The sequence below is a fragment of the Peromyscus californicus genome, unplaced genomic scaffold (genome assembly GCF_007827085.1).
Source record: "Peromyscus californicus insignis strain IS unplaced genomic scaffold, ASM782708v3 Scaffold_3__1_contigs__length_106647218, whole genome shotgun sequence".
Lineage (NCBI taxonomy): Eukaryota > Metazoa > Chordata > Mammalia > Rodentia > Cricetidae > Peromyscus > Peromyscus californicus.
In genome coordinates, this window is record NW_026294551.1 from 20,986,316 (window position 1) to 21,014,199 (window position 27,884).

The following is a 27,884-nucleotide window of genomic DNA, read 5'->3' on the forward strand; positions in this document are numbered from 1 at the left end:
CCTCCACATTCTGCAGCAAGCATATGCCTCCAGATGGATGGATGATAGATAGATAGATAGATAGATAGATAGATAGATAGATAGATAGATAGATAGATAGATGCAATTAACAATTTTAAGACATTAAAACGTGGGGTTTTATGAATGTCTCAGTGAGTAAAGAGCATTCTGCCCAAGCATGAGGACCAGAGTTCAGATCCACAGTACTCATGTACGTGCCAGGTGGGCATGGCTACCTGTGTATAATCCCAGTGAAGGAAGTAACGAGAGGGAATCCCCTGGGCAAGCTGGCTGGCTACACTAGCCAAGTTGGCAAGTTCCAAGTTCATCCAGAGACCCTGCTTCAGCAAATGAGATGGAGAGTGATCAAGGAAGACACCTGCCTCAACTTGAGACCTCCACAGCTGCAGACATACATATGCACAGGCACCCGTACATGTGTCATACCTACACATATCTGAACACGCGCACACACACACACACACACACACACACACACCACAATATACACAGAAAGGAAAAGGGAGAAAAATTAAAATGTTGCTCACCTTTTTTTATTTACTCGTGTGTGTGTGTGTGTGTGTGTGTGTGTGTGTGTGTGTGTGTATGTGTGTGCGCGTGTTCAGATTCTGCTCTCTGGATCATTCTACCTGGAAAACGCTCCAGCCTGAGAGACACCAAAGGGATCCTATCTGTCTCATCCCTGGGCCACATATAGGTGTCTCCTTGCATTATCCTCTGAGTTCTCCCTTTAAGTGCCTGAAACTCTGCTTTTCAAGGTTCTGCAGAAGCCAAGCCTAAAGACATGTCTGTCCCTGCAAACAGCCGGTCTGGACGGGTTACCCACGGGATGTCCCCAGCTAACACAACACTGAGGACCAAATCCAAACTCTGCCATTCTTTCTCCAAAGCCTATGTGGGCAGGTGTACTGTTGCCCACCTGTAATTCCAGCACTCCAGGAAGACAAGGCAGAGGATCACAAATTTAAGGCCAGCCTGGGAGACCTAGAATCTGACCCTGTTTCAAAATGTAGGTAGAGGCCGGAGGATCAACATTTTCAGGCCATCCTAGCTACATAGGGAGTTCTGCATCAGAATGAGTTATATGAGACCCCGTCTCAAAAAGGAGAAGGGAGGAAAGGAAGAAAGGAAGAAAGGAAGAAAGAAAGAAAGGAGGGAGGGAGGGAGGGAGGGAGGGAGGGAGGGAGGGAGGGAGGGGTGAGGAGAGAGACGGAGGGGGGGGCAGAGAGAAAGCCACAATCAAACATGGGCTGGAGAGAGTGCTCATCAGTTTAGAGCACTTGCTGCTCTTCCAGAGGACCTGAGTTCTGTTCTCAGCACCCACACCAGATGGCTCACAACTGCCTGTTACCTACAGCTTCAGGAGATCCGATGCCTCTGGCCTCTGTAGGCACCCACACATACCTACACATACACATAAATAAAGGTAAAAAGTAAATAAATAAAAGCTATGTGGGGAGAGTCCACCCCTTCGATGGCTTCAAAGCCAGCATGCTGCTGCACTCAGGCACCGTGAACAGCTTTCTTCCTTCCCATGCCTGTACTACGGGTCGCACAGCTCCTGCAGCAAACTATGGGCTGCCTTTGTATGAAAATTTACATCTCTAAAGTCCAAATTTACAATTTATTGTAGTGGGTAGCCATCCCAACCTTGATCTAGAAGTTTCAACCCCCATTGAGGCTTCGGTAACTGTCACGCCTACAAGGCGGGGCCAAGAGAGGACCCTAAAGACCCGAGATCCAGATGCACCCTCTCTTCTTGGTTCCTGGACCCTGGACGCTGGAGGTAGACCGAGCAGAGTTCTCCAGAGAACACCACCGGACTGCGCCACACCTTTCCTAGACCCTGCAACCTACCTATCCCTTCATTTTAAGTTACGCCACTAAATAAACCTCCCTTTTAACTATGTGGAGTGGCCTTAATAATTTCACCAACAATTTATTATTTAAACTCCTAGGAAACAGGTTAGAGTCTAGCCTCCCAATCTACTGGAGGAAGAGGGTGTTTACCTGCACGACCTCTCATGGAGGTATATTGGAGGAGTCAGGAAGCATGTTGGCTCATAAAGGAGCTGTGAGCATCCTGCATTTGAGTAGTGGAGCTTTGAGCATCCTGCATTTGAGTGACCATGGTGTAGGTCAGGCTTGGCAGGGTCCTCCAAATGGCCTCATGTGCTTCCATAAAGTGAGTCTCTTTGGAGTCTCCCCAATCTGTGAGTGAGGGCCCTTGGGGTTAGTGTGCATTTGGAAGGCCTCCATTGTCACCTCTTATAAAACGAGGTGAGGGTGGCAGGTGGCAGGAACTGACACATGCACACAAGGGGCTGGCTCCCTCAGTGTCTCTTAACCCACATTGTGAGTCCCAGTCCACACCTCCAGCCTCTCTCTCTTCTTCCTCAACTACCTCGAGCCCCCCCACCCCCCACCCCCCGTTGGAGAAGAGGCTCCAGTGCTCCCTTTGGAAATGTCACTGATCTTAACCTGAGTGTTCGGTCAGAGGCCGAGGCTCCAGTGCTCCCTTTGGAAATGTCACTGATCTTAACCTGAGTGTTCGGTCAGAGGCCGAGGCAAGTGTGGCAGTTGCAGTTACAGTGTGTCCTCTCACCGGGTCTGCAGGCTGAGCAAGAGACAGGGAGGTAGGCTCCTTTGGTCTCTGCCTGGGGAGGGTGAGGAAAGAGCTGGGGCCCTCCAGAGAAATGAAGGAACTCAGAACCAGACAGGCAGCCCTGGACAGGCCCCAACTGGAGCACCCAGTGCTCACTCGGGGACCCAACTGATCCTTCATGGAGACCACATCAGAGCTCTCTTCCTAGAACTAACTGCCTGCCTTCCTCCCCCACTTCTGGCCTAGGAACTCACACCCCACCCCACGCTGGGATCTGCTCAGGCTTGCCTCTCCTTCCTTGGGCAGGGTGCCTGCAAAACTCCATTACTTTGCTTTTTATTGTAGCTATTTACCTGACAGGCATTTTGTGCTTTTGAAAATGAGCGATGCTCCAGGGGGGTCTTACAAATAGCTCCTCCTCTGGGCCCTGCAGAACTCCCTGTATATACATAGGGATTTCTGTAACAGGAAACAGAATGAACAGAAATGTGGACTGACCCAAGCTCTCGTGGAAGGAAGGCTTCCTGGAGGAGAGGGGCAGCAGGTTTGAGCTTTAAAGAAGAGTTTGGCAGGCTAGAGGGATGGCTCAGTGGTTAGGAGCACTGGCTGTTCTTCCAGAGGACCCGGGTTCAATTCCTAGCACCCACATGGCAGCTCAAGGCTGTCTGTGATTCCAGTTCCAGGGGACCCGACACCCATGGCAAAAACACCAATGCACATAAAATAAAAATAAAACTTTTAAAAAAGTCACCTGAAGTTTAAAAAAAAAAAAAAGAAGAGTTTGGCAGATAAGAGGGGGGAGTTGATGCTGTAGAAGGAGCCTTATTCAGGTGCCAGGGAGTTAATGTTCTTGTCCCAGCTCTGACTCCTACAGGCTGGAAGAGATTGCAGGTACCATTTCCTTCTCAGACCCTCCACCGCCTCACCTGTAAAGGAGGGGGTGTTTGATTAGATAGATGGATTTTGAAAGCAGCCCCATGGACCTGTGGGTCCTTGTGGTGGCAACTAGAGCAACCCAGAACCCAAGGTAGGTAGCCTTTCTCACGGCTGCTTGCTTGCCACATAGTACAGGGTATAACAGAGCAGATATTTACTGAATGAAGCAAGGAGTGAAATTACAAACACCATGATTAACTTATGGAGCAAAATTGAAACCCATCCTTCCCTCTGGTCACTTGGGAGTACTTCCTTTTATGGGACCGTTGCCTTCAGATACAAAGTAAGATGGCAGAGAGAGGGACAATTACCTGTCCTTGAGCCTCTGTTTTCACAGCCATGAATGAATGATAAAGCAGGTCACAGGCCCTTGAGAAAACTATATGCATGCCATTTTACATTTGCTGAGCACCAACTGTGCGTCTATTGTTTTCACATAGCTTAATTCACTTAAGCTCATGGTCTCATCGGGCTGCACAGAAGACCGTGCCGGGTTTGACACGCTAATGCCCAGCAGTATCGACTAGCTGAGTTACCTCAGGTGAGGGACACCATCCCTTTCTTAGCTCTCTTCCATTTTCACTCGTAAAATAAAATGGAAACAATAGCTCCGCGGCACCAGGTTATGGGAAGGAAATGAGCACGTGGAGGCAGAGCGCTTCATAAATGCTAGTTGCTATGGTTCCTTTGGGCACCCAAGTTCGTTTGCCTCCCCCTCCCCCCAGGGGCACACCGACGTGTTCACACTCCCACGTACGCACAGAAGCACCGAGGCGTGTGCTAATGCCAGCGGGCGGAGCTCAGGGCTCCTCAGACCCTAAAGCCCACGCCGGAACCGGTAGAGAAGCTGCCCGGTCCTCAGCTTCCCTCTTTTTTTCTCAATTCTTTATGAATGAACTGAGGCCGAAAGGAGTTTATTTTTTTATGAATGGAAGTCCAAGAAGTGAATGAAGCCGAGAGACAGCCCCTACATTCTGATTGGCCTCCGTGGATGGGAAACTCCGCCCTCAAGCCAGGCTAGGCGAGTCTGCGGATTGGCGGGCGTGCCCGGCCCTGGGGTTTCATTCACAAAAGTCAATGAAACAAAGGGAACCAGGGGGGTTGAGGGGGTGGGGTGGGGTGGGGGGGAGCGAGAACGCAGGCTGAGGCAAAGGAAATGCACCAATCAGCTGCTCCCCAGGGCTCACAACTGTCTGCTGCGCCCGGAAAACAAGCCGAGGCTCTGGGGACCCGGGGCTCAGGCCGCCTCGCTCTGGCCTAGCCCCTCCACCTTAGTTGTATCATCCCCCGGGCATGCTGAGCATCCCCCCGCGGCTCCTGCACAGACGCGCGGGCCTCAGGTGAAGCTGCGCAAGGGGAAGGAAGGGAGAGTGTCTGTGATTCCCCGCTTGATCTCCCACACACCACGCTCTCTAGTCGGCGCCCGCTTCCGCACATTCCGGGGCGGGGGTGGGAGGCGTCGGGATTCGGGGCTGGAGGGGGCGCCTGAGTTATGGGCGTGCGAATGGTGTGCGCCTTGCGCGCGCGCGCACACACACACACCACACACACACACACTCACACGCGCGCACACACACGTCTTATGTAACCCAGCTCGGGCTGAGCAGGGCTGCAGAAAACAGACACGCCGACCCCAGCTCGCGGGAGCAGGTGGGACCTCCTTTGGCGGGAGGGGAGTGGCGGTGGCGGCGCTCGGCCGCGCAGGTCCCAGCGAGTCGGAGAAGTTTCACTGTCCGACCCGCTGCCTCGCGATCGCCCCCCTCCCCCCCGCAGCGCTCCCGGGACCGTGTACGAACTGCCTCCCCCCTCCCAGGTCTCTGCCTCCGCGCGGGGGCCCGGCCGTGTGGCCGGAGGGAGCGGCCGGATGGAGCGGAGGATGAAAGGCGGATACTTGGACCAGCGAGTGCCCTACACCTTCTGCAGCGTGAGCGCCTCGCCGGCCTCCACGCCCGCCCCCGCCCCGCACCCCGCCCCTACTCGCCCCACAGCCACCCTCCCGGGGGGTCTCAGTGGGGTCCAGGGCGGCCTAGCCCTTGAGCCACCCGGGGAACCCACCCCCATCCCTAAGCTAGACTCCTTAGGGTGATTCGGGGGCATTCTCCCCCCTCCTTCCAGCAGAAATCTCCCGGAAATGGGAGCTTGGGCGAAGCGCTGATGGTCCCGCAGGGGAAGCTCATGGACCCGGGCTCCCTGCCGCCTTCCGACTCCGAAGGTAAAGAACCAGACTTAACTACGACCCCTCTTCTCAACCCACACACATCCCAAAGCTCTATCCTGGACCTCTCCAACCCACGTTTCCCCAAAAGTCAAACCACCTAGAGGACTCTGATCATTCTTTTCCGTCCCTTATGCCCAGTGGGGAGGCTGTAACCCGGGCTAGTCAGATCTCTCCCCATATCCTCTCCACCTCATCACCAATTCCAATATTCACCCATCAGATCTCTTCCAGGATCTCAGTCACTTCCAAGAGACGTGGCTCGCTGAAGGTGAGTAGTTTTGTTGTCTTCCTAGAATTTAGAAGTGGGGCTTGGGGGGTCTTCTCTGTCTCAAGGAGCCCATCAGCTCCCCTCCCCCAGTCCCTAACCACTTCACTCTCTCCAGTGCCCAGTGTGGACACTTATATCGATATTTATTTTCTCACCCCGAGCCAGGCTTGTATAACTAGGCCTAGGGATGAATCAGACTATTGTGTGGGGTATTTGCTTATTTGAATGGAACTTGGCCCCAGGCCCGTTTTTTTTCCTAGTTGAAAATTTCATTTGCAAAGTTTGTTTGGCAGGAGGCTCCAGGCCTAGGTGTAGTGTTGGGGTGTTGAGATGTTTAAAGAGAGCAGTGAGGACCAGGAGAAATAGGAGGAATTTGTTACCTATCTTCTGGAGCTGCTCGAACGTTGGTTTTTACTCCCTTCCCTTCACTTCTGCCTAACTCCAAGGGCCAATTTACTGCCCAAGCCAAAGAAACGACCAAAGTTTCAATAATTCTTTTCTTGGCACTTTGGCAGAGAAGACTCAGGGCTGCCTCCCCAAATAGCCTTGATTATAATTCCAGTGGCAACTGGTCCTCCCTCCATCCCTCCTGAATACCTCCACCCCCAGGCAAATACCCCCCCTTCCTGTATGCTGGTGGGTCGGTTGTGAGCTGGCCAGGATGGGGTCAGTGGCCCAGCCTGGGCTGGGTGGGGTAGTGTGTCCTAGTTGGATCCTAGTTGGTGTGTTTTGGTGAGGTTATTTAGCCTGAGGGTGTGCTGGCAGGGCTGCCAGAAGAAGGAGGCATGGTGACTTACAGTCCCTGAGATTCAGGAAGGGTTAACACCCCCATCTTAGCTAACACCCCCTTTGTATTCATACTCTAAAAACTAAGAAACCGAAAGTGAACTCTTTCTTGAGGTCTTTTCTCTTCCTGTGGGCTTCCCCATTCCTCCACTCTGGGTACCTTTCTTTTGGAATTTAAAAGCCCCAAATCCACCTCTCTCAGGATTCTCTATAGGAGTGGCTTGGATGAGAAGAAAGATCACTAAGCAGATCTGTGGGATGAGATGAGGTCTGTCTTGGCCACCTCTCTCTCTCTCTCTCTCTCTCTCTCTCTCTCTCTCTCTCTCTCACACACACACACACACACACACACACACACACCCCACATTATTTTTATTATTATTATTGAAGGTTGATTGTTTAGTATGGAGTTCATCTTCCAAAAAAATATGGAATGGGGAGTGGGTGGGTTCTGGTATTGAGTATCTTCCTCAGCTTCCTCTCCATGTTCTTGAGCTGAAGAACTCAGAGTTCCCATGATCTCTTAAAGACCTCCTTTTTTACCACCTGATTTCTGATTTTGGTCTGGTTCTCTGTGTTCCCGTTCCTTCCCATCAGCTGAGGGTCCCCATGGTGGTCAGCTCCCAGGCTGTGAATTAGCTCAGGGTGGCATTTTGTCAGTACTTGATCTATTTGGGTGACAAGGGATGGAAAATGCTCTCTTCATCCAACCATGGGAGCCCCTCCCCTTGGTGGTGGGTCTGGTGACAGTCCATGTGTCTGTCTGTGTGTGTTAGTATGACAGCAAGTGCGTGTGCAAGCTTGCATGTGCGCACGCGTGCATGTGTGTGTTACATACTGCTGCCTTGGGAGTCCCTGTACATTTAAATCCAGTGGGTGGGGAGGTGGGGGTGGGGAATGCAAGGGGGGGCTGGGATCTCCTTGGTTCCTTCTCCTTCCTCCTGAGGGAGCAGCTCAGGTTCCCAGCTGGCGATGGATGGCCAGGCCTGAGGGGGGGATGCTGAGGCCACTTGCTCCTCACTCTCTCTGCGGAGACAGATGCAGCTGCCGGGGGTCCTGTCCCCCTGCACCATCCCAACATCACCCCAATCTCCTTTCCTGCCTCTTCACACCAGGTCAGTGGCCCCCTCACAGTCCAAAGGGGTGACAGGGAGGGATGAGCTCCTTTGGAAACTTGCCAGTAGTGGGGGACATCACGAGGAATGGGGCCCAGAGCCCAGCCTCCCCTCTCTCAGCTTGGTTTCTTCCTCAAGCCTCAGTTTGGAGAGAAACAGTGAATTCTTATAGTGTGGGTGGGGCAGTGAAGATTTGGAGGTGGTGGTGACCAGGCTGGACCTAAGCGGGCATAGAGAGAATTGGACGTGGCTTCTGGAATATCAGCTGCTGGCTGGGCTTTTGGGGTGACTGTTGGTAAGGCTCTTCTGAGGCAGTATGCATACACATCTTCGGGGTCGGGATTTTTCTGCGTAGAAGGATGAACTGAGCCGAGGAGGGTCACCTGGTTTCTGGGTGCCTGTGATCTGTTGAGATGTTGGGGAAAGGATCAGGCTGCCACTGAGAAACCCAGGCTCAGACAGACTGCGCCAAGATTTGGTGGTTATGTAAAAGATGTGTGGATCTGGTGGAGGGTCTCTTTGTGGAACTGTCAGGAGCCTTCAAGAACCATTAGGGACAATGACTCTGGTCTCTTTGGTAGTTGGGAACACTACCTGAGCTCTGTATGCCCTTTGTATGAAGTTGGGGAGGGGGGCTGTGAATTTCTAGAAGACTTATGGATAGATCTGGGGTCCCTGATGTTGCTATTCTGCATGTAAAATTGTTGGTGTTGCATCATATATGGTGATAATACGGATTTTCCTGGCATGAGAATGGTTTATTGCTTCTATCAGAATTTTAAGGGATGGATCTGGCTCATCCTCTCACAATTACCGCAGCCAAACACGCCTTCAAGGGTGACCCTCTCCTGGGCCCCTTGACCTCCTTATCTACAGAGACCAAACGAGACCCCTGGTGTGGAGAGAAAGCATGGAGGGTGCTTTCACCCATATATTTTCTCAGAGTGAAGTACAAGGAATTCGGGTGAAAGTGTGTGCATGCACCCTGGTGTCTGGGGGGGGGGGTGTCAGTCTGTTGGGGAGGGAAGAGGTTAGTCCTTCGTTCTCTCCCTAGTCTTTCCTAGTTCAGTGCTTCCTCCATCTTTCTTTTTCCTCGCCTTCCATAAGGTTCCTGGAGAGGAATGTCCCCTCCACAGATAGAGAACTGGTTCCTTCCAAAGTAGAGGCTGCCAGGGTGGGGGCAGGGTGCGGGTGAGAGCCCCCGGCCAACGGTGACACAATACAGCAAAGCTCTGGAGAATGCTACCATTCACTCTTATGTGGGACTGAGACTGCCCCCACGCCCAGAGGATGACGTCCCTTTGTGGGATACATGGTAGCTGGCTCGGGATAGCCTCTGCTGCTTAGCTGGTTGAATTCCCCATTTCTTCTGGAGCCCATCTTTGGGGTCCCCCGGCTTCCTGTTGAAGGGACAGTCCTTGAATATTCTGCGTGTGTGTGTGTGTGTGTGTGTGTGTGTGTGTGTGTGTGTGTGTGCTCGTGAGTTACACTGGGTACATGCACACACACACACATACACACACACACACACACACACACACACACACACGCATGCACGCACGAGTACACACACACCTCCCTTAATCATCTGCCATGGTCCCCAGCTAGATAGTCTCTTTTTAGTGCCAGTGCGCTGGGGACAGACTCTGGCACACTGGCTTAGCAGCCAAAACAGAGCCGAGTCAACAAACAAATGGTGCATGTTCAATACCAAACATGGTAATTAAAATTTCTTCTGCTCTCCAGGAACGCAAGGCTCTGTTTCTGTTCCTGTTTCTACCCTCGTTGATAGTCTCTGGGTGACTGAGGGCCCCACGGTACCTCTGTGGGAGAGGGCCGGTATTGGGAGAGCTGAGCAGGGAGTAGGGCTCACTCCCCATTCTGGGAAGAAGATAGCGTCATCTTTGGGGGTTCAGTCCGTGTGCTGAAGAGAGCTCTCTTTCTGGGGGTTCTGGATAAGCTTTCAAGCTTGAGGCAGGAGGAAAGGTCAGATGACCCACAGGGCTCTCTAGCCCAGTGGCGTCAGCAGATGCCCCCAGCCCATTACCTCACTGGAAACGGGTAGTTAATGAGGCCCCAGGAGGGGCTCCAGAGTACGTCAGTTACCCCCTGCCAAGTTCTGCACCCCTTCCTTTGCCCTCGGGACCCTCCTTGCCTAAGTAGCAGGGAGGGAAGTATCACTCAGCCTGTTAGTTTCTGCCACCTCAGGGTGTCTGTCACCTTTGAATGAGCCAGAAGACTGGGCAGGAAGAAATGCGTCCTTCCCTTTGACTATGCTTTCCAAATGAGCCAGCCACCAGGGCCATTTATTGCAAATCTGGATGCCTGGCCCACCTCTGTCTTATAGAATGACTTCCTAGATTTGAGGACCAGGAACCTGGGAACCGGTGGGGATAACAACCCCGGGTGATTCTTCAGTCAGGCTGACCAGGGGACAGCCTCTGTGGGGTGTAGTTGGGGCTTCCAAAAAGCTGGGGATTTATGTATACTTTTGCTGAGGGATTTAGCATCCCATTGATGTATTTGGCCACTTTAGAATTGTAGTGCACTGATCTAAGTTCTTAACTACTGGAGACTTCTGGTTCTTGAACTCCCTCACGCCAGTCTCTCTATCTAAAAACTAATCATCTAAGCCAGACATGGTCTTGCATAGGCCTGTAATTACAACCCTTAGGAAGCTGAGGCAGGAGGATGGTGAATTTAGAATTTAGGGCCAGCCTGGAGTATCTAGTAAGATCTTGTCTCAAAAAGAAAACAAAGGCTGGGCGGTGGTGGCGCACGCCTTTAATCCCAGCACTCGGGAGGCAGAGCCAGGCGGATCTCTGTGAGTTCAAGGCCAGCCTGGGCTACCAAGTGAGTCCCAGGAAAGGCGCAAAGCTACACAGAGGAAAAAAAGAAAAGAAAAAAAACAAAGGCTGGGGGTTCATAAGGACCTTGATTCAATCCCTACCATTGCAATAAGTAAATAAGTAAAAATCAACTATAAACCTATATCTGTAATCACTTAGTCCCTCTGACATTTGAAGCAAGCATTTGATCACAGCTTGAGCATCCTTGTAAGATGAGCTTTTCCGGTGGTGTGCCAACACTGGTGGTAGCTGGTATGTGGAGAGGAGTAGCTGCAGGGTAAGGGGAGGATTGCTTGGCTTAGGATCACCCTGCCTTTGGAGTCTGTGGTGCTAGCTCCTCCCAGCCTGAGGATGAGTCTCATTGGATGCTTATTCATAAATAATGATTATTCAGTATCTGGTCTGAGTGCTAGGTAGTCATCTGAAGAAGGAAAGGCCCTTGTCCACACAGCTTAACTTCCTGGTGAAGAGATGAACACTAACATGTGAAATATACGTTAATAAGATCGGGGGGGCAGGGAGAAAGCCAGCTGAGACAGAAAGCCAAAAGGGACAGTTTTGCTTTGAGTGGTCAGAGAAGGCCTCTAATAAGCCTGGCAGGGGGCCCATCTGCAACCCCAGCATTCCAGGCAGAGTCAGGAAGATGCTGAGTTTCAGGTCAGCCTGGGCTACATAGTGAGATCCTGCACAGAGCAGAGGATCTGGGGGGAAAGACCCAGCTCAGCAGGACTGAGGGCTGAAGGAGACCAAGGTGCTAGGGCCTCTCAGCAGCAAGGAGAGGCAGGCCAGAGGGATGAGAGGAGGCCAAGGGCAGGAGTTCAGATCTCACATTTTAAGAGAGAGCTCAAAGCGATTTTGGTTTCTGTTGTACAAAGATCACCCTGCCAGCTGGGCGGGCTGCAGAACCTGGGAGTTGGTGAATGGGGAAAACACAGGGTCCTGTGGCCAAGATCTGAGCCTGTGTGTTCACATGGGATTGGGTGTAGAGTGTTCCCTACCCCTCATCTTACACGCCTCAACCAGTCACTCTGAAGTCTGAGTCTTTTATCTTGCAATTTCGACCATTGTCCAGTCTGCGAGCAGTCTCCAGGGAGTGACAGTCCAGTCTCCTGGGTCACGAGTTCCATTGTCCTGCTTCAGACCCACTATTATCCTAAACAGTCAGGAAGTCCTTCTTGTGTCTGTTCTTCTTTCTGCTGTAATTCTTTCCCCCCCTTGATAGAGAGGGCAAAAAGTAAACAAAAGATGGAGTCCACTGAGGTACCCTGTGGTACAGAGAGGCTGGCCCCTGGAGAATGCTCCCTAGACCTCCAGGTTTGGAAAGCCGGCCTTTCCCTTGGCTACACATCAATGATGAGATGGTGTCTCCAGCTTCCTCCTGTCCTATTTTTACCTTCTTTTCACATCTCTGCAGCTGTTCCCCCCCCCCCCCAACCCCCTTTCCTAGGCTCCAGAGCTCTCCTGTGTCTCCAAAGCACCTGGGAAATTATTTGAAGTGAAGACCTTCTGGGCCCTTCTCAAATTCAGGATTTCCTCATCAGATTCCAGGTCCACAGAATCCCACAGTTTATAATTCCTGCTCACTCCGATGATAGCACTCTGCTGTGAGCCCTGACAAAGCCTTGTAAACTTTGAAGGGCAGGTCCATTCGCACTTCAGAAAAATGGAGGGACCAGGGACAAAACATCTAGGCAAAGACTGGAGTCTTCTCAGACAAGTTCTGAGAGTCCTCCCTGGAGCCTTCATGCAGCAGGGGCTGGAGGGGGCAGGACCTAGGGTGGAGTGACCCTTGGTCTAAGGAGAGCTCTTGGTTGCTTCAAGGCTGGAGCTAATCTTCAGGGTGGCAACAATGGTGGCCTTCCTGGGGCTGCCACTTTGCACAGTCACACCCCAGACTCACTCTAGCCTCTCTCTGCAGCTCAGGTACCAGACAGTGATGAACAGTTCGTTCCTGATTTCCATTCAGAAAACTGTGAGTAGTGAATGCTGGGTACAGGGATGGGGGGTGGGGATCAGAGAAAGACAGGAAGTGAGTCATGGGGGCAGAGAGTCACCCAGAGGAGAGTAGTTTGCGCTCACCTAAAGACAGGGTGAAAGTCAGGGCTCCTCATCCTGGAATATGGACTCCCAAGACAAACGCAGTGACTGGAAATGAAGACCTTGGTTCCCCCCTGGAGCTGTAGCCCTGTGACTTGGAACAGATAGATGCTTTCTCTCTCCAGCCAAAGCCAGGGACTTGAGACAGCTCAGCAGGACCCAGATCCATTGTTCTGTTATCCTCTTTAGCACTGGTGATGTTGCCCCAGGAAAGATTGTCAATGTCTTTGGAGAGTTTGGGGTTGGGTAAAAAATGGGGTGGTCAGTGGTACTGCAGAGATGTCCTACACTGTTCAAGACATCCTCCCAAATCTGACCCCAAGTCACAAGTGTCCTGTTGAGAAACAATGCCTGGCCAGGTATGGTGGCCCACACCTGTAATCTGGAGGATAGTGAGCTTGAGACCAATCTGGATACGCAGTGAGGGCCTTGCCTCAAGTGAAAAAGAATGCCTGGTGTGGGACTTTTAATCCTAGTACCTGGGAGGCAGAGGCAAGCAGATCTCTGTGAACTTGAGGACAGCCAGGGCTACACAGAGAAACCCTGTCTTGAAAAAAACAAAAAAGAAAAAGAAAATATGAGAAAAAGGTATTTGCATATTAGGTACTGCTCTCGGCTGTCATCATCCATGAAATAAAACAGGCACAAGAATGGAAAACTGCAGACATCAGAACTGTGGATTCCAGGGCATCTGATGGGACTGCAGGAGGCCAGGACATTCACTCACACCAGGGCTCAGCCACAGTGGTAGCTGGACTTTGAGAACCCAGCAAGCGCCCAGGAAAAAAGGCTAATGCTCCTCACAGATAATTAGGAGCATGTGTGTGTTACTCAGCTGACATGCAAGTGTGCTAATCGCCAGTCTCCCTCAGAAAACCAAAGCATCTTTATAGCCCCAAATAAGAAAACATGTTTCTCACTTGGAATTTTCCAGGGCACTCAGAAAGCCAAAGGCCCTGGGTCTAATATGCTCGCTTTTATGAAGGTGTTTTCTTGGCTGGGGGGTGTGCGTGTTAACTCTTAGATGGTTCCCTTGGTTAATACCAGACGTTAGCCTAATGTGTAAAACTAGTCATAACAGGAGTAACCAGAACGTTCCGAAAGCGTCCAACTTCGGTGTTCAGAGAACGAGAGCCCGAAGGGAGGGTACTGCACCAGTAACCTAGCCTGTCCTCAGAAAGCTGGGGGTGTCACAGGCCCTGGCGGCCTCGAGGTGACACTCTGGCTTTGCTCTATCCTACCCCACAGTAGCTTTCCATAGCCCCACCACCAGGATCAAGAAGGAACCCCAGAGTCCCCGCACAGAACCCGCCCTGTCCTGCAGCAGGAAGCCACCACTCCCCTACCACCATGGAGAGCAGTGCCTTTATTCCAGGTGAGCCCTGACCCAGGAGGGTTTGGTGAAGTCTGGGGCAAGGTGTCAGGAGGTCAGAGGCTTCCTTGAGGGTCGGGGGATGGGAGGGCAGCCCTGAGCTGAGGGCAGCAGTCAGGTGAAGGTTGGACAGTGGAGGGTTTCCTAGTCCCGTGGTTAGCACTCACCAGGATCCCTGAGTATTAGCAGGAGGCACCACACAGCCGACAGATGGCCCCCAGCGTGCTGAGGCCTGAGCACAATGAGTCTCTCCCTGGAGGCCCATGTCCTACTCAAACCTCAGAGAGATATTGTCAAGCTCAGGGGCTCAGTTCAAGGATTAAGAAAAGGAATTCACTTAGACAGGCATGATGGCATGTGCTTGAGACAGGAGGATGGTGAGTCTGAGGTCAGCCTTAGCTCCATAGAGAGGTTCAGGTCAAGCAAGACCCTAGGGGGTGGGGAGAGAAAAAAGAATTCGCCTGGGGGCTGGGAATGTAGCTAAATCGGCAGCATGCTTGTCTAGTGTGCGAAGTCCTGATTGGATTGTCAGCACCACATAAACCTGGCGGGCGATGATGTGCATGCAATTGCAGCAGTTGTGAGGCGGAAAAAAAGAGAATCAGTTTGGAGGTCGTTGGCTACATCTGGAGAGTTTGAGGCCACCCTGGGCTACATGAGGCTCTATCTTAAACAAACAAACAAACAAACAAAACACCCTTCCTACCACTTGGGAGGCAGAGACCAGCCTGGTCTACAGAATGAATTCTAGGATAGCCAGGGATACACAGAGAAACCCTGTCTCAAAAATACAATAAACAGGTGAATAAAATTGCTGGGGCAGTAGTGGTACATGCCTTTAATCCCAGCACTCAGGAGGCAGAGGCAGGTGGATCTCTGAGTTCGAGGCCAGCCTGGTCCATAGAGGGAGTTCCAGAACAGCCAGGACTACAGAGAGAAACCTGTCATGGGGGGGCGGGGCACAGAACCCAAAAATTTAAATAAATATATAAATAAATAAAATTTCACCCAGCTCCTCTACTACTACAATTGTAATCATCACTTCCTGGGGAGATGAAGGGTAAAACAGATGGTCACCTAGTTTCTCTGTCCCTCATTCCCATCTCCCCTTCAACTCCAGTGCCTATGACTCCCCCAGACAAATCGGCATCAAGTCCCCCGCCCCCGGTGCCCCTGGACAGTCGCCCCTGCAGCCCTTTCCCAGGGCAGAACAACAGCAGAGTCTCCTGAGATTCCTCCAGCTCTTCCCAGTCCCACCCTGGCCACGGGTACCTTGGTGAGCACAGGTAAGGAGACAAGACCCACAGTACCGAGGGACCCAGGCCTCGCCAGGCAGTCTCGGCTCAATTCCCTAGCTCTCCATGGAGACCTGGCTGGGAGGGGTGGAGCACCTGTCAGCAAGTGCTAGGCTCAAGGGGACCTAATGGAAGACTCTCTTTTCTTCCTTCTCCATCCATCACATCCAGCTCCGTCTTCCAGCAGCCCCTGGACATGTGCCACTCCTTCACATCTCCTCAGGGAGGGGGCCGGGAACCTCTCCACCCCCTACCAACACCAGCTGTCGGAGCCCTGCCCACCCTACCCCCAGCAGAGCTTCAAGCAGGAGTACCATGATCCCCTGTATGAACAGGCTGGCCAGCCGGCTTCAAGCCAGGGTGGGGTCAGTGGGCACAGGTCCCAGGGGCGGGGGTGTTGATCAAACAGGAGCGCACAGACTTCTCCTATGACTCAGGTAAGAGACTCTTGGGGGGGGGGTCACCAGGTGGGGTGGCATGTACTCCCTATGAGCAGTGAGGTGTGTGCCTTTCCATGGTTCATAATCCAACTCATTCACTTTTTTAAAAAATATATTCTAAAGAATGATCATTTTCTAGCCAGCTGACATTCAGATAAAATGATAGGGTATATAACACCTTTGCCCTTATAGCTTTTGGCAATAAGAAGGGTTGGGCATTTACTTTTGTTAGAGGGTTTGGGGAGTTTTAATTAATGCACTAAGACCAGAGTACTGTGCCTGGAACAAGAGTATGCAGCCAGAGGATACAAAAGGAGATTCGTCATTAGTCCTTGTCTCCAGGAGCTGAACATGTGTACCCATGTAATTCAAGCACTTGGGAAGTGGGAGGCAGGATAATGATCAGCATCAAGCCTAGCCTGGACTAGTGTCTATTAAAAGAGAGAGAGACGGGGGGGGGGGGGGGGGGGGGAGCGCTGTGGTTGTTCATTTCCTATTAATGTCAGCATTAAGGAGGGGAGGGCAGATGATTGGCCATGAGTTTAAGACTAGCCTGAGCTACATAATGAATTTCAGGCCAGCCTGGGCTACAGAGTGAGACTTTGTCTCAAAAAATGGAGGGGGCGGGGAGAGAGAGAGAACACGCTGCAGAGCTGGCTGGAATTGTAGAATTTTTCTTTTCCTGGTGCCCACAGTGTTTCTGGGTCAGGGGCTGAACCACAAACCCCTAGCAGCTCCAGGGAGAACAGGATAGGTGCTTCCCTTCCTCACACCCTGGCTGTAACACCAACCCCCGCCCCCGCCCCCAGCCTGGTGAAGTGGCGGCTGGAAGAGGGAGATGCTCCGAGTTGCTGACCTTCAAAGGGCTGGAGACCGCGAGGGGATCGTGTTACTTGCCCTTGAACTCCTGCCCCTCCTCCCTCCGCTTTCCTGAATGGAGTCAGGAATTCCATTCACAAAATGGAGGCATGAATGAACCCTCCCTCCTGTCCTCCTCCCCGAGGTGTCGGGTGTCAGCGGCTCATTCATAGGTGGGAGTGGAGGGGGCGGGAAAGGGTTGCAACTTGAAGCGTGGCTTCACACAGTCGCTTTCCCTAAGTGGAGCTGGGAGGTTTCAGTTCCATGGCGTGGAACCCGGTAGAATGCACTTAGACCCGAGAAAAATCAGCCTGCTCTTCTCTCTCTCTCTCTCTCTCTCTCTCTCTCTCTCTCTCTCTCTCTCTCTCTCTCTCTGTCTCTCTCTCTGTCTCTCTCTGTCTCTGTCTCTCTCTCCATCTCTCTCTCTCTCTCTCTCTCTCTCTCTCTCTCTCTCTCTAGCACACGCACAGAGAGAGAGAGGGGAGGGAGGGAGGGAGGGAGAGGGAGAGAGAAAGAAACAAACAAAAACAGACTGACTACTGGGCTTGGAACCTGACCTGCTGACCGGGACATGTGCCCATTCAGAGGAAGTCTTAGAGGAACCCTTCCCAACCCCCGGAGGTTCATCTCTCACCCCCTCCTTCCCCTGAACTCACAGGAAACAGTGCTCTCCCTGGAATCTTGGGCCTTGCGGAACAGGCTGCCTGGTCCAGCTGCTGCCCCCATGCCCTCTGCCCCAGCCCTCAAACCGGGGGCCTCAAGCTTCCAGCTTCCTCTGGTGAACTTCCCCTGGGGTTTGGTAGGAAAAGGACAGTCGCTGGACCGCAGGGCCAGCAACACGAACTTCTTGAGTGTGCGTAGGGCTTCTTCCTCCCCTGCTTCTCTGCTTCACTTCAGCCACTTAACAGCATCACCCTTTCTTCCTTCCCCCAGATGTCCCTGGGTGTGCATCCATGTATCTCCATGCAGAGGGCTTCTCTGGGCCCTCTCCAGGGATGGAAGTGATGGGTAAGGCAGCCCCTTCCTTTCCTGGCTAAGGCCTCCTAATGGGGGGAGGGATCCTTGCATGGGGAGAGTCACCCCAGGCAGGAGTGCCTTAGATTCTATGGGGGTCTCCAATCAGTGAACCCTCAGATCTGAGCATTCCCAACTTCCTCCACAAGGTTATGGCTATAGAGAAATCTCTTCGACCATTCCCAGATGATGTCTGCATTGTCCCTGAAAAATTTGAAGGTCAGAGAAGAGTCTGCATAGGAGGGTCAGGGGTCCTTCTTCTCCACCCCTATCACACTGGGTCCTGTAAGAGTTGCATTTCACTGTTGGGACAGGTCGGGGACACACAGGAAAGTTTGGGGACGTCCCATGGGAAGGGAAGGAGGGTCGGTTCAGGGATATGTACCTCACACCTATTTCCACTTTCCCAGGAGACATCAAGCAGGGAAGGGGTTGGAGCTTTCCGGGAGGGGCCACCCGTACCAGCGCCGGGGGTGCCTCTTGCAACTGTGGCAGTTTCTGGTGGCCCTGCAGGATGACCCAACCAATGCTCACTTCATTGCTTGGACAGGCCGGGGGATGGAGTTTAAACTAATTGAACCTGAAGAGGTGGGTCTTGGTTCCCACCCCTCCTCTCCAGCACCGTAGGAGCCTCGAGAGGAGAAAGGATGGTACTTGCCTCCACTGTCACCCTCGACCTAGTTCTTGCCAAGCCTGAGTCTGTTGTATGGTAACAGGTCAAGATGATCTCAACACCAAGAATCTCAATGCGCCTTTTCCACCCACCCCCCCCCCCCGCCCTCCATTTTTCCTCAGAGATGGCATCTCCACCCAAATACTTTTGTGTCTTGTCCCCAGGTCGCCAGGCTCTGGGGCATCCAGAAGAACCGGCCAGCCATGAATTATGACAAGCTGAGCCGCTCACTGCGATACTATTATGAGGAAAGGCATCATGCAGAAGGTCGGGTGAGGTCTTGGCGTGACCGTGAGGAGGGGTGGAGGGAGGAGGGTTGTGGGCTAAGAGAGAACACGCTAAAATGTAAATCCCACGGTTCCTCTGTAAAGTTGCTAAACAGTGACTGAGCGGTCTCTAAGCATGCTGAGATTGAAATGTGTGAATAATTCCGGAGAGAATGGGTCTCAAGAGGAACCAGTGGGGGAAGGCAAGGGGTCCTGATGTGTTTCTGTGATCCATGAGACGAGCAGGATCTTCTGAATTCCCTACTGAGGCAGGGTACACACGGCCGGCCCTGACAGCCCTCTCCCCACAGGTGGCTGGGTGAACGCTACGTGTACAAGTTTGTGTGTGAGCCCGAGGCCCTGTTCTCTCTGGCCTTCCCAGATAATCAGCGTCCAGCTCTGAAGGCCGAGTTTGACCGGCCAGTCAGTGAGGAGGACACAGTCCCTTCTGTCCCACTTGGATGAGAGCCCTGCCTACCTCCCAGAACTGGCTGGCCCCCGCTCAGCCCTTTAGCCACAAAGGTGGATATTCTTACTAGGCCCCAGTGGCTTCCCCTCGCCACGGGTGGGGCTGCCCAGTGTACATATCAACAGATTTGGTGTTGGGGAAGCCCTCATGCTCATACCCACAGAAGTCTCTAGGATCAGCTCTCCACTATCCCATCTTACTCCTGGCCAGACTCGGCTGCTCACCAGAGTCTGCAGGAAGGACAGGGGAGGCAGGACAAGTGTAAAGGCAGCAACGCTGAAGTTCACTGTGGTTCACCTCTGCCCACAGGAGTTCAGCTTGGCCTCTGCCTAGGTCTTACTGGGAGGCAGTTCCCCACTCCCACCAGAGAACCAGTGTTTGTTCTGTTCTGGGGACAGACAAGGGGCTTTGAAACTTTATTATGGCAGCAGGGCCAAGGGGTTCCTGGGACACCCCCACTTCTCCCGCCGTGGGAGACAGAAGCCTGGGTTCTGGGCTCTGCCCTTGAGCCGGGATCCTGTGTTCTTGGTGCTGTGCTCTTGGGGGCAGGAGCAGGTGGGAGGCAGCTGGGGTGGGTGCTGGGTAGAGGCAGGGACAGAGAGGTCCTGCTCCAAGGGGCCTTCTGGCTCTCTGCCCTAGGCCTACCCGTGCCTAGTTTCCACCTTCACCTCATCTGCCAGACCCTTAATAAACACCTCTGCTTCTCCTGTTAGTTCTCGTGTGCTCTTTGCTTCTGTGAGATCAGGGTGGGAAGAGCTACGGCCATAAAGCAGATGACCAGAGTCTGAAGTCTGTCCCAAGGCCTTACATGATGACATGTGATGATGCTGTTCCTGGATTCTAGCTCAGGCCCTCCCTTGCAGATCTGGAGAAAAGCAAGACCCCTCTGGCTGTTGGTTTTTCCTCTAGAAAATGGACTTGGTGAAATCTGCTCTTCCCCAGCCCAGGATGGTGTGAAATAATGGAGAGGGTGGGTTACTTTTTAACCCCGATGGGGGCCCCTTGACTGTCCCTTGGCTGGCCTGTCCCATGTTTCTCCTAACTGCTCATCCTTCCTCCTACATGAGCTCCAGGTTGCTGCTTTTACTGAGGTCAGGGATGAGTGTTTAGAGAATGGAAAAGGAGAAAGGTGCCCACACAAGACGCTGCAGGGGAGGAGGTGACCGCAGGTTCTGGGTAGCGCTTTTTTTTGGGGGGGGGTGGCAGAAATGTCACAGGGTATGACTGAGGAGCTGTGACAGGCAGATCAGGAACAGGAAGGGACAGAATCTGTATCTAGAGCCAGCTTTCTAGAACTTGGCTAGAAACAAGTCCATTCAGTGGAAAGTCAACTGCTACCCACAAATACAAGGCACCACTTTTTCCTAGAAACACTGAAAATCAATGTGGTGACTCAATTCAGAACCAGAGAAAGAAAACCGATTCTGGGGGTTAAAGTTTTAGGCGGAGCAGGCTGACTGTGGGTAAGGGTTGCTTGCTTCCTGCCAACCCTAGCTACCCGAGTTCTATCCCCAGCATCCACGTGGTGGAGAAAGAGAACAAACTCCCTATAGGCTGTCCTCTCACCTCCACACACATGCACACAGTGGCCAAGAAGATTCCAGTTCTGTGCACAAGACCCACCCACATCATCTCCTGGGCTCTCAATCTAGGAAATACTGGCTTGAGAAGGAATGAGAGACAAGGGCCTGGGGAGATGACTCCGCTATTGAAAGTACTGGGGACGCTTGCAAAGGACCCGGGTTTCTCAGCAGCCACATGACAGCTCACAACCATTTGTAACTTGAATTCCAGGGGATCTGGTACCCTCCTCTGACTTCTGCAGGGACCAGGCATGACATACAAATGGCACACAAACATGCCTGATGCAGGCAAAGCTCCCATGCACATAAAATACTTTAAGCAATTTTTTTGTTTCTAAAGAGACAAAACTGGCCTGGTGAATTACCCCTGTTTAAACCCAGCACTTGGGAAGCTGAATCCAAAGGCAGCCTGGGCTATAAAGTGGGACCCAGTTTCAAATACACACACTGGGGGAAGGAGGGTATGAAAAGAAATCAGGGCCAAGGGCCCCACTGCCCACTGTTGACAGGCCCAACTCACCCTCCAAATCTCAACAGGAGACTTCTTCCCCTCAAAACATTCTTGGCCGGCAGTTGAAATGGCTATTCTGATGGGCAGTCAGGTCAGACCCAGGTACTGTCATGGCAGAGAAGTAACCCCAGATCTCGAGTAACAAAGTGAAGAAATATCTACAGATGCATCATCCATAATCAGCTCTGTGGTCCTGACATATTAAACACCCTTTCTGGGGCTGGGGCTCAGTATGGAGGATATACATTCCATCTCCAGTGAGGAGGAGAGGAGAGCAGAGAGGGGAGAAAAGGACAAGTCGGGATGTTAGCATGGCCCCTTGCGAGGATGACATGTCAGCTGTCCAATGTTCCTTAAAAAGACCAGGAGCTAGATGCTGGGTTCCTACTTCTGTTTCACACAGGTCCTCCCAGGGTGACATCTAAGGACACACATTCCGTCCCTCAATTCCTGGTCTATGTTCCTTGGATTCTCAGACTTGTCATCAGGGTGGCTTCTTTGCCACCAGTTACCACACACTGTCACATGCCCAAGAATGTTGCCGTCTCTTGGTATCTGGCCTACCACTCGGCAGTTAACTTAGATTTAGAACTTACTAGCATTGCGAGGGCTGCAGGAGGAAAGCCATGGCCCAGGACGAGCTCAGTACCCCCAGGGCTCCTCAGCAAGCTCCAGTCCGGTCAGCAGGACATGCTGGTCTCCCTTCACACACAACCACCTTAGTTCCTCTGAAGGGGGCACTAGGAGAATGAATGAATGAATGAACTACCCAGAGCACAGGTCTCGTCAGCACACACCAGCTGCGAGGTCTTATGCTTGCTTTCTGCTGGCAATGGTGGGAAGGAGGCTTTGCTCAGTCCATTGAAGACTTCAGGAGGAAAACCAGAAACAAACCACAAACATAGTGTCGTTACTTGCTATGTTTCAAAGGAAACAGAACACACTGCTCATTGAGCAGTGTGACAGGAAGGGACAGGGGATTGAGGAGAGCTTTGTGTTCAGATGCCGCATCCCCAAACACCAGGCACTAGCCTGAAGCACTCTGCACAACTTGGTTAATCTGGGGCCATGTGCTGTCAAGGCTGAGCTAGCCCCAGTGGTGCTGACAGACTGGAGGTTTGGCCTTAGCATCTTTCCTGGACCCAGAGAGGTTCTGCTGTTAGGAGACTCCACCGTGGGCCCCACACTGAACTTGGGCTGAGAGACTGACATTTCAGCTGCTCTCCTGACAAGAAAAAGTCATAATAAACCATTGTTTCCTTAAGAAAATAAATATTTCCAGGAGGTAAAAATCCAAGTACAGAGGCTGGGGAGGGGTAGGGAGTGAGGTCAACATGGGACATGAGTGTCACAGTTCATTCCTTCAGCAAGCACAAGCTGGGGTATCAGGGCCCTTGCTGTGTGTCATGCATCACCCATGCCAGGATGAACAACTTGCCTGATTTGTGTGTGTGTGTGTGTGTTGTGTGTGTGTGTGTGTGTGTGTGTGTGTGATTTTCTGAGACAGGGTTTCTCTAATGTGTAGCCCTGGCTATCCCGGAACTAGCTCTGCAGACCAGGTTGGCCTCATATTCAGAGATCGCCTGCCTCTGCCTCCCGAGATTAAAGGCTCTGGCCAAAGTCCTGCTTAAGTCTGTTTCTATTGTACACTATGAAGACAGGTTTGGAAAATAGGCCATCACAGGACCAGCTTGTCATCAGCCAGAGGAAGCCACGTACTGCAGGAGAGGTGAGTGAGTGCTCAGCTGTCATTCAGCGCCGCCGGAAGGCTCGGGAGATTCTCCAGGCATTCGGCTCCTCATAGCGGTTATACAGAGGCTCCAGGCGCTGCTGCTTCTTCTGCTTGCTTAGCTTGGTGGGGTCGGAGACCTTGAAGAAAGCCGGAGCAAACTCCACAAGCCACCGGGGGTCGATGGTGGTGACTTCACGCATATATTCCTTGGTGGTCAGCACCAGTTCATGGTAGACCACCCTGTGGGAGAGAGACAGGACTCAGGCCTTGGATCAGGCTCCACTTCACAGCCAGTCTGGTCCCCTGGGGACCACAGCTAAGCTGACAGTTTGTCTAAGCCTTCAGGAGACTGTGGTCTGTTTATGAAAGCCACACCCCATTACTGCGAGCCTACCCTCCTCCAACACAAGACTGCTGGCAGGGAAACAGCTCTAGTCCTGTCTCGGGCCTGAACTAACCAAGTGACAATCAAACAGCTCTGTCCCCTCTCTAAATTCCAGGTTCTTTTTCAAGACAGGGTTTCTCTGTGTAGTTTTAGTGCCTGTCCTGGATCTCCTCTGCAGACCAGGCTGGCCTCGAACTCACAGAGATCTGCCTGGCTCTTCCTCCCAAGTGCTGGGATTAAAGGTGTGTGCCACCACCGCCCGGCAAATTCCAGTGTCTTGATCTGTAAAATCAAACTGGTTTCTCAGCTGGTTTCCACAGAATTCTAAGGTTCTGGAGAAGGGCTCCAGAGATTACTACCAAGGGATAGGGAGGGCCAAGCGGACAAGGCACAGCGTGTAGTGCCGGTGTGGGGGCACACACCTTTAAGTGTGCGTGCGTGTTTGTGTGAGTGTGAGCTTGTATGTGGAGATTAGAGGACTACTCTGAGGAGTCGGTTTTCTTCCTCCACCTACACTTATGTGGGTTCTGGGGATCAAGCTCAGGCTGTCTGGCCTGCACGGCAAGCACCCATACCTGCTGAGCCATCTCACCAGCCCTATTTTGTTTGTTGAGACTGCATTTCCACGTGTAGCCCAGACTGGTCTCAAACTCAAGGCAATCTTCCTGCTTCAGCCTCCTGAGAGCTGGGATTACAAGCATGAGCCACCATGCCTGACTTAAACTTTTAAAGACCATGCTGGGTGTGGTGGTACATGCCTTTAATCCCAAGATTTGGGAGGCAGAAGTAGGCGGGTCTCTGTGAGTTCAAGGCCAGCCTGGTGTACTTAGTGAGATCTTGCCTTGAAAAAAATCTTTTTAAGACCATCTCATCAGTAGATGACTTCTAAGATCTTTCCCTGCTTTCACTCCTATAATTTTACTTCTCTTAAAGGGGCTGTTTATGGACTGGAAAGACAACTCAGTAGGTAAAATGCTTGCCTTCCAAGAATGAGGATCTAAGTTCAACCCTCAGCACCTACATAAGGCTGGGCATGGTGATGTGCACTTGTAATCTCAGTGCTGAGGAGGCAGAAGCACCAATTGAGTCTCACTGGTGAGCTCCAGGCAACAAGATTATCTTAAGAGGAGAAAGACTGTGTTCCCAAGGATGACTCCTGAGGCTGTCCTCTGGCCTCCACACACACGCACAAAGGTGCCCTGTACACACATAAACACACACATTAAAGGAAAAAAGGGGAGCTTGGTAGTGTCCCTACTTTGAGCTTCTGCTACTCTAGAAATGCAAGCAAAGTGGGGTGGTAGAGACTTAGGGGTCCTCTCTGCCCAGAACGTGCCACCTACCATTCTGGCTGCCTGTTGAAGAGAGCACTGGAAGGATGGATATAGACCACCTGCTGGTCAATCAGTGTCCGGTAACCCTCCTGTGGGTCCTTCTTGGCAGCATTCCGGAAGAACCCGCTGCAGATGGCCTTCTGCACTCGGACTGTGGACTTCCCGCAGGAAACCACATCCAGCTTGTGCCTATCAGGACAGGAAGAGCAGAGAAGACAAGAGCCTGTCAGTGAGCATGTGCTGGACCTTCCTCGAAGCACTACAGAGGCAGCGCTGGACATGGAGGGCAATAGGAAGTTACAAAAGCCAGACACTTGGCTCAGGCAAGAATTCAACCCCGGACTAATAAGCCAGAGGCTTGTAGGCAAAGCATTCCTCCCTTCTTCGCCCCCTCAAGACAGGGTTTCTCTGTGTAGCCCCAGCTGTTCTGAACCCGCTTGTAGACCAGGCTGGCCTCAAACTCAGAGATCCACCTGCTTCTGCCTCCCCAGTGCTGGGATTAAAGGTGTGTGCCACCACTGCCTGACTACGCAAAGCACTGTTAACTAATTCAATTCTCTTCCTCTTTGGAAGTTTCTGAAGATCTTAGCCACACGCCTGCCTGAGGAGACAGCCCACAAGAAAGATGAGCACTGGAGGAAAAGGTTCTGTGAGAAACAAGCACACAGGTACCTGCAACTGTGCAGACACATTTGGAGGTGAGCAGTCGTAAGACCTGGGGAGACATGGCCACCCAAACACGAACGTCACCCATTCCTGACTGACCTGTCCATTATGCCCAGCATCTGCTTGCGAATATCCTGGGCCCGGCGTAGGGAACGAGCCTGGATAAAGTTCTCATAGCACCAGGGGTTGGAGAATTTGTTGTTCTTCCAGGAGTTGTACACGGCCAGCAGGGTGAGATGGTCCCCTTCCGTCTGGTGGAATTTGGCCTTCTTCTGATCTGCAAGGGCCTGTTTATCCTGCCAAGCAGTGGGGCAGAAAGTCACTCCTTACCTAACAACTACTAAGTGAGCTGCTAGCATAGAACATATGGGCGCCTTGTCATAGCATCTCCTACACACACCACAGCCCAGGCTGATGTCACCACACCCATCGGGACATGGAGTTGAGCACCTTACCTTGGGTCGGTAGAAGACATTCTGCACGGACAGCATGGACACAATAGTCAGCATCTCTTCGCTACAGCCCAGATGCACAGACATGATGAGCATTTTGCAGAGCATTGGCTCCAGAGGAAACTCTGCCATCTACAGGAAGAAGAAACAACTACAACTGCTTCCCTGTAGACAAGGCACATGGACTGACTAGCCACGAAAGGCACTAGTCAGTGGAAAAGACATCACAGACGTCACCATGATGATGTGGGGTGCCTGTCTCCACCACAGATTTACTTTGCTAAATAAGCTCTCAGAGCCTAAGAACATAACTACTGTTGATGTGAATGAGAATGTTGCAGATAACCTTTATTTGTTTTTGAGACTATATAGGGAGCTAGTTCCAGGCTAGCCTGGGCACATACAGAACAACCTGTTTTAAAATAACAATAATAATAGTAATAATCATAAATATAACCAAGACTAGATTCAATAATATATACTGAGTAAAACTAATTGTAAACCGTCTTTTTTATTAAGAAGAAACATTTTAAAGTGATAATATAAAATTCAAGTTGAAAAGCAAAACCTGCCAGGCAGTGATGTCACATGCCTTTAATCCCAGCACTTGGGAGGCAGAGGCAGGCGGATCTCTGAGTTCTAGGCCAGCCTGGTCTACAGTGTGAGTTCCAGGACAGCCAGGGCTACACAGAGAAACCCTGTCCCCCAAAAACTAAAACTAAAATGTTAGAGGATAATCTTTTTGTACACTGTAAAGATGTCTCACTCTGATTAGTTTAATAAAAAGCTGAGTGGCCAATAGCTAGGCAGGATTTCCAGGCACAGAGGACACTGGGAAGAAGGGCAGAGTTACCAGGCAGACATTGAGGAAGCAGGATGGGCAGTACGGAGATAAGGTAATAAAGCCATGTGGAGGAAAGCAAATGAATAAAAATGGGCTAATTCAAATTATAAGAGCTAGTTAGGAACAAGCCTAAGCTAAAGCCAAGCTTTTATAATTACTAATAAGTCTCTGTGTCAATTTTTGTGAGCTGGCAGCCCAAAAGAAAAGTCTGTCTACACTAAAATAAAATAAAAAAATAAAAAGGCAAAACTTCAAACTGGTAAGATGGCTTAGTAGATAAAGGTAGTTGCCACATAAACCTAGTGACCTGAGTTTAATCCCTAGAACCCACGCAAAAGTGGAAAGAGAAAATCAACTCTACAAACTTGGCATCCATGACCACCTCCAGCATTCACACACAATAATAATAATAACAGTAATAATAATAATAACAGTAATAATAAGCCTTGAGTAGAAATAAACTCCACTCATTTCCTGAAAGAAAATAAAAGGCATTTAGGGCCAGTTGTGGTGTCTGCCTGAATCCCAGCACTTGGGAGGCAGAGGTGGGAAGATCAGAGTTCCTCCTTAGCTACATAAACAGTTCAAGGCCAGCCTGGGCTCCCACTATCCATCCCCCTCCACCACCTTCTAAAGAGCATTTAATCCACTCAAACCTTCTCCAAGGGAAGACTGACCAAGGCATCCTCCACAAAGCACCAAAAGTTCTCTCTGTCCCTTACCCTGCGGCCTAGGCGAGTGAGCAGGCCCTCGTCATCTAGGGCGCCCAGTGTATACAGCTGCTCCATGGCTGTGATCAGAGTTTCCATCGGTGGGGCATCCATGAAGTCAAAGGACAGCAGGTCATTAATGCCCATGGCCTAGAACATACAGTAAGAGGAGATGAGCCTCCCCAGTTAACACGGAGGCGTCCCCCGTCATATGCTCTGCTGTTTCTTCCATGCGATTAGGAAGCCCAGGCAGAGTGGCAGGAACCTCCAGACTCTGACCACACAACGCTCAGAAGATTAACAACCATGTATTTTCTCAGGAAACTTTCTTCCTGTCTCCACTGCGGAGTGCTGGAATTACAGGCGGGCACAACTCTGCCTGACT

The 27,884-nt window shown here is 51.6% G+C and overlaps 1 protein-coding gene and 1 pseudogene across 1 annotated transcript in view; one reads left to right on the forward strand and one right to left on the reverse strand.

Annotated features, from left to right (window-relative positions):
* The first annotated feature begins 5,080 nt into the window (after nucleotides 1-5,080).
* On the forward strand, nucleotides 5,081-19,994 carry LOC128121539 (ETS translocation variant 4-like; annotated as a pseudogene).
* A 2,284-nt stretch (nucleotides 19,995-22,278) lies between these two features.
* Dhx8 (DEAH-box helicase 8) overlaps nucleotides 22,279-27,884 on the reverse strand; it is a 40,618-nt gene continuing 35,012 nt past the window's right edge. Inside the window, exons 19-23 of the mRNA XM_052756266.1 lie at nucleotides 27,512-27,649; nucleotides 25,949-26,077; nucleotides 25,593-25,789; nucleotides 24,837-25,016; nucleotides 22,279-23,348 (exon numbers count right to left, since the gene is read on the reverse strand). Of these exons, the coding sequence (XP_052612226.1) occupies nucleotides 23,129-23,348; nucleotides 24,837-25,016; nucleotides 25,593-25,789; nucleotides 25,949-26,077; nucleotides 27,512-27,649 (864 nt within the window). The 3' untranslated portion in view covers nucleotides 22,279-23,128. The remainder of the gene's footprint in view (nucleotides 23,349-24,836; nucleotides 25,017-25,592; nucleotides 25,790-25,948; nucleotides 26,078-27,511; nucleotides 27,650-27,884) is intronic.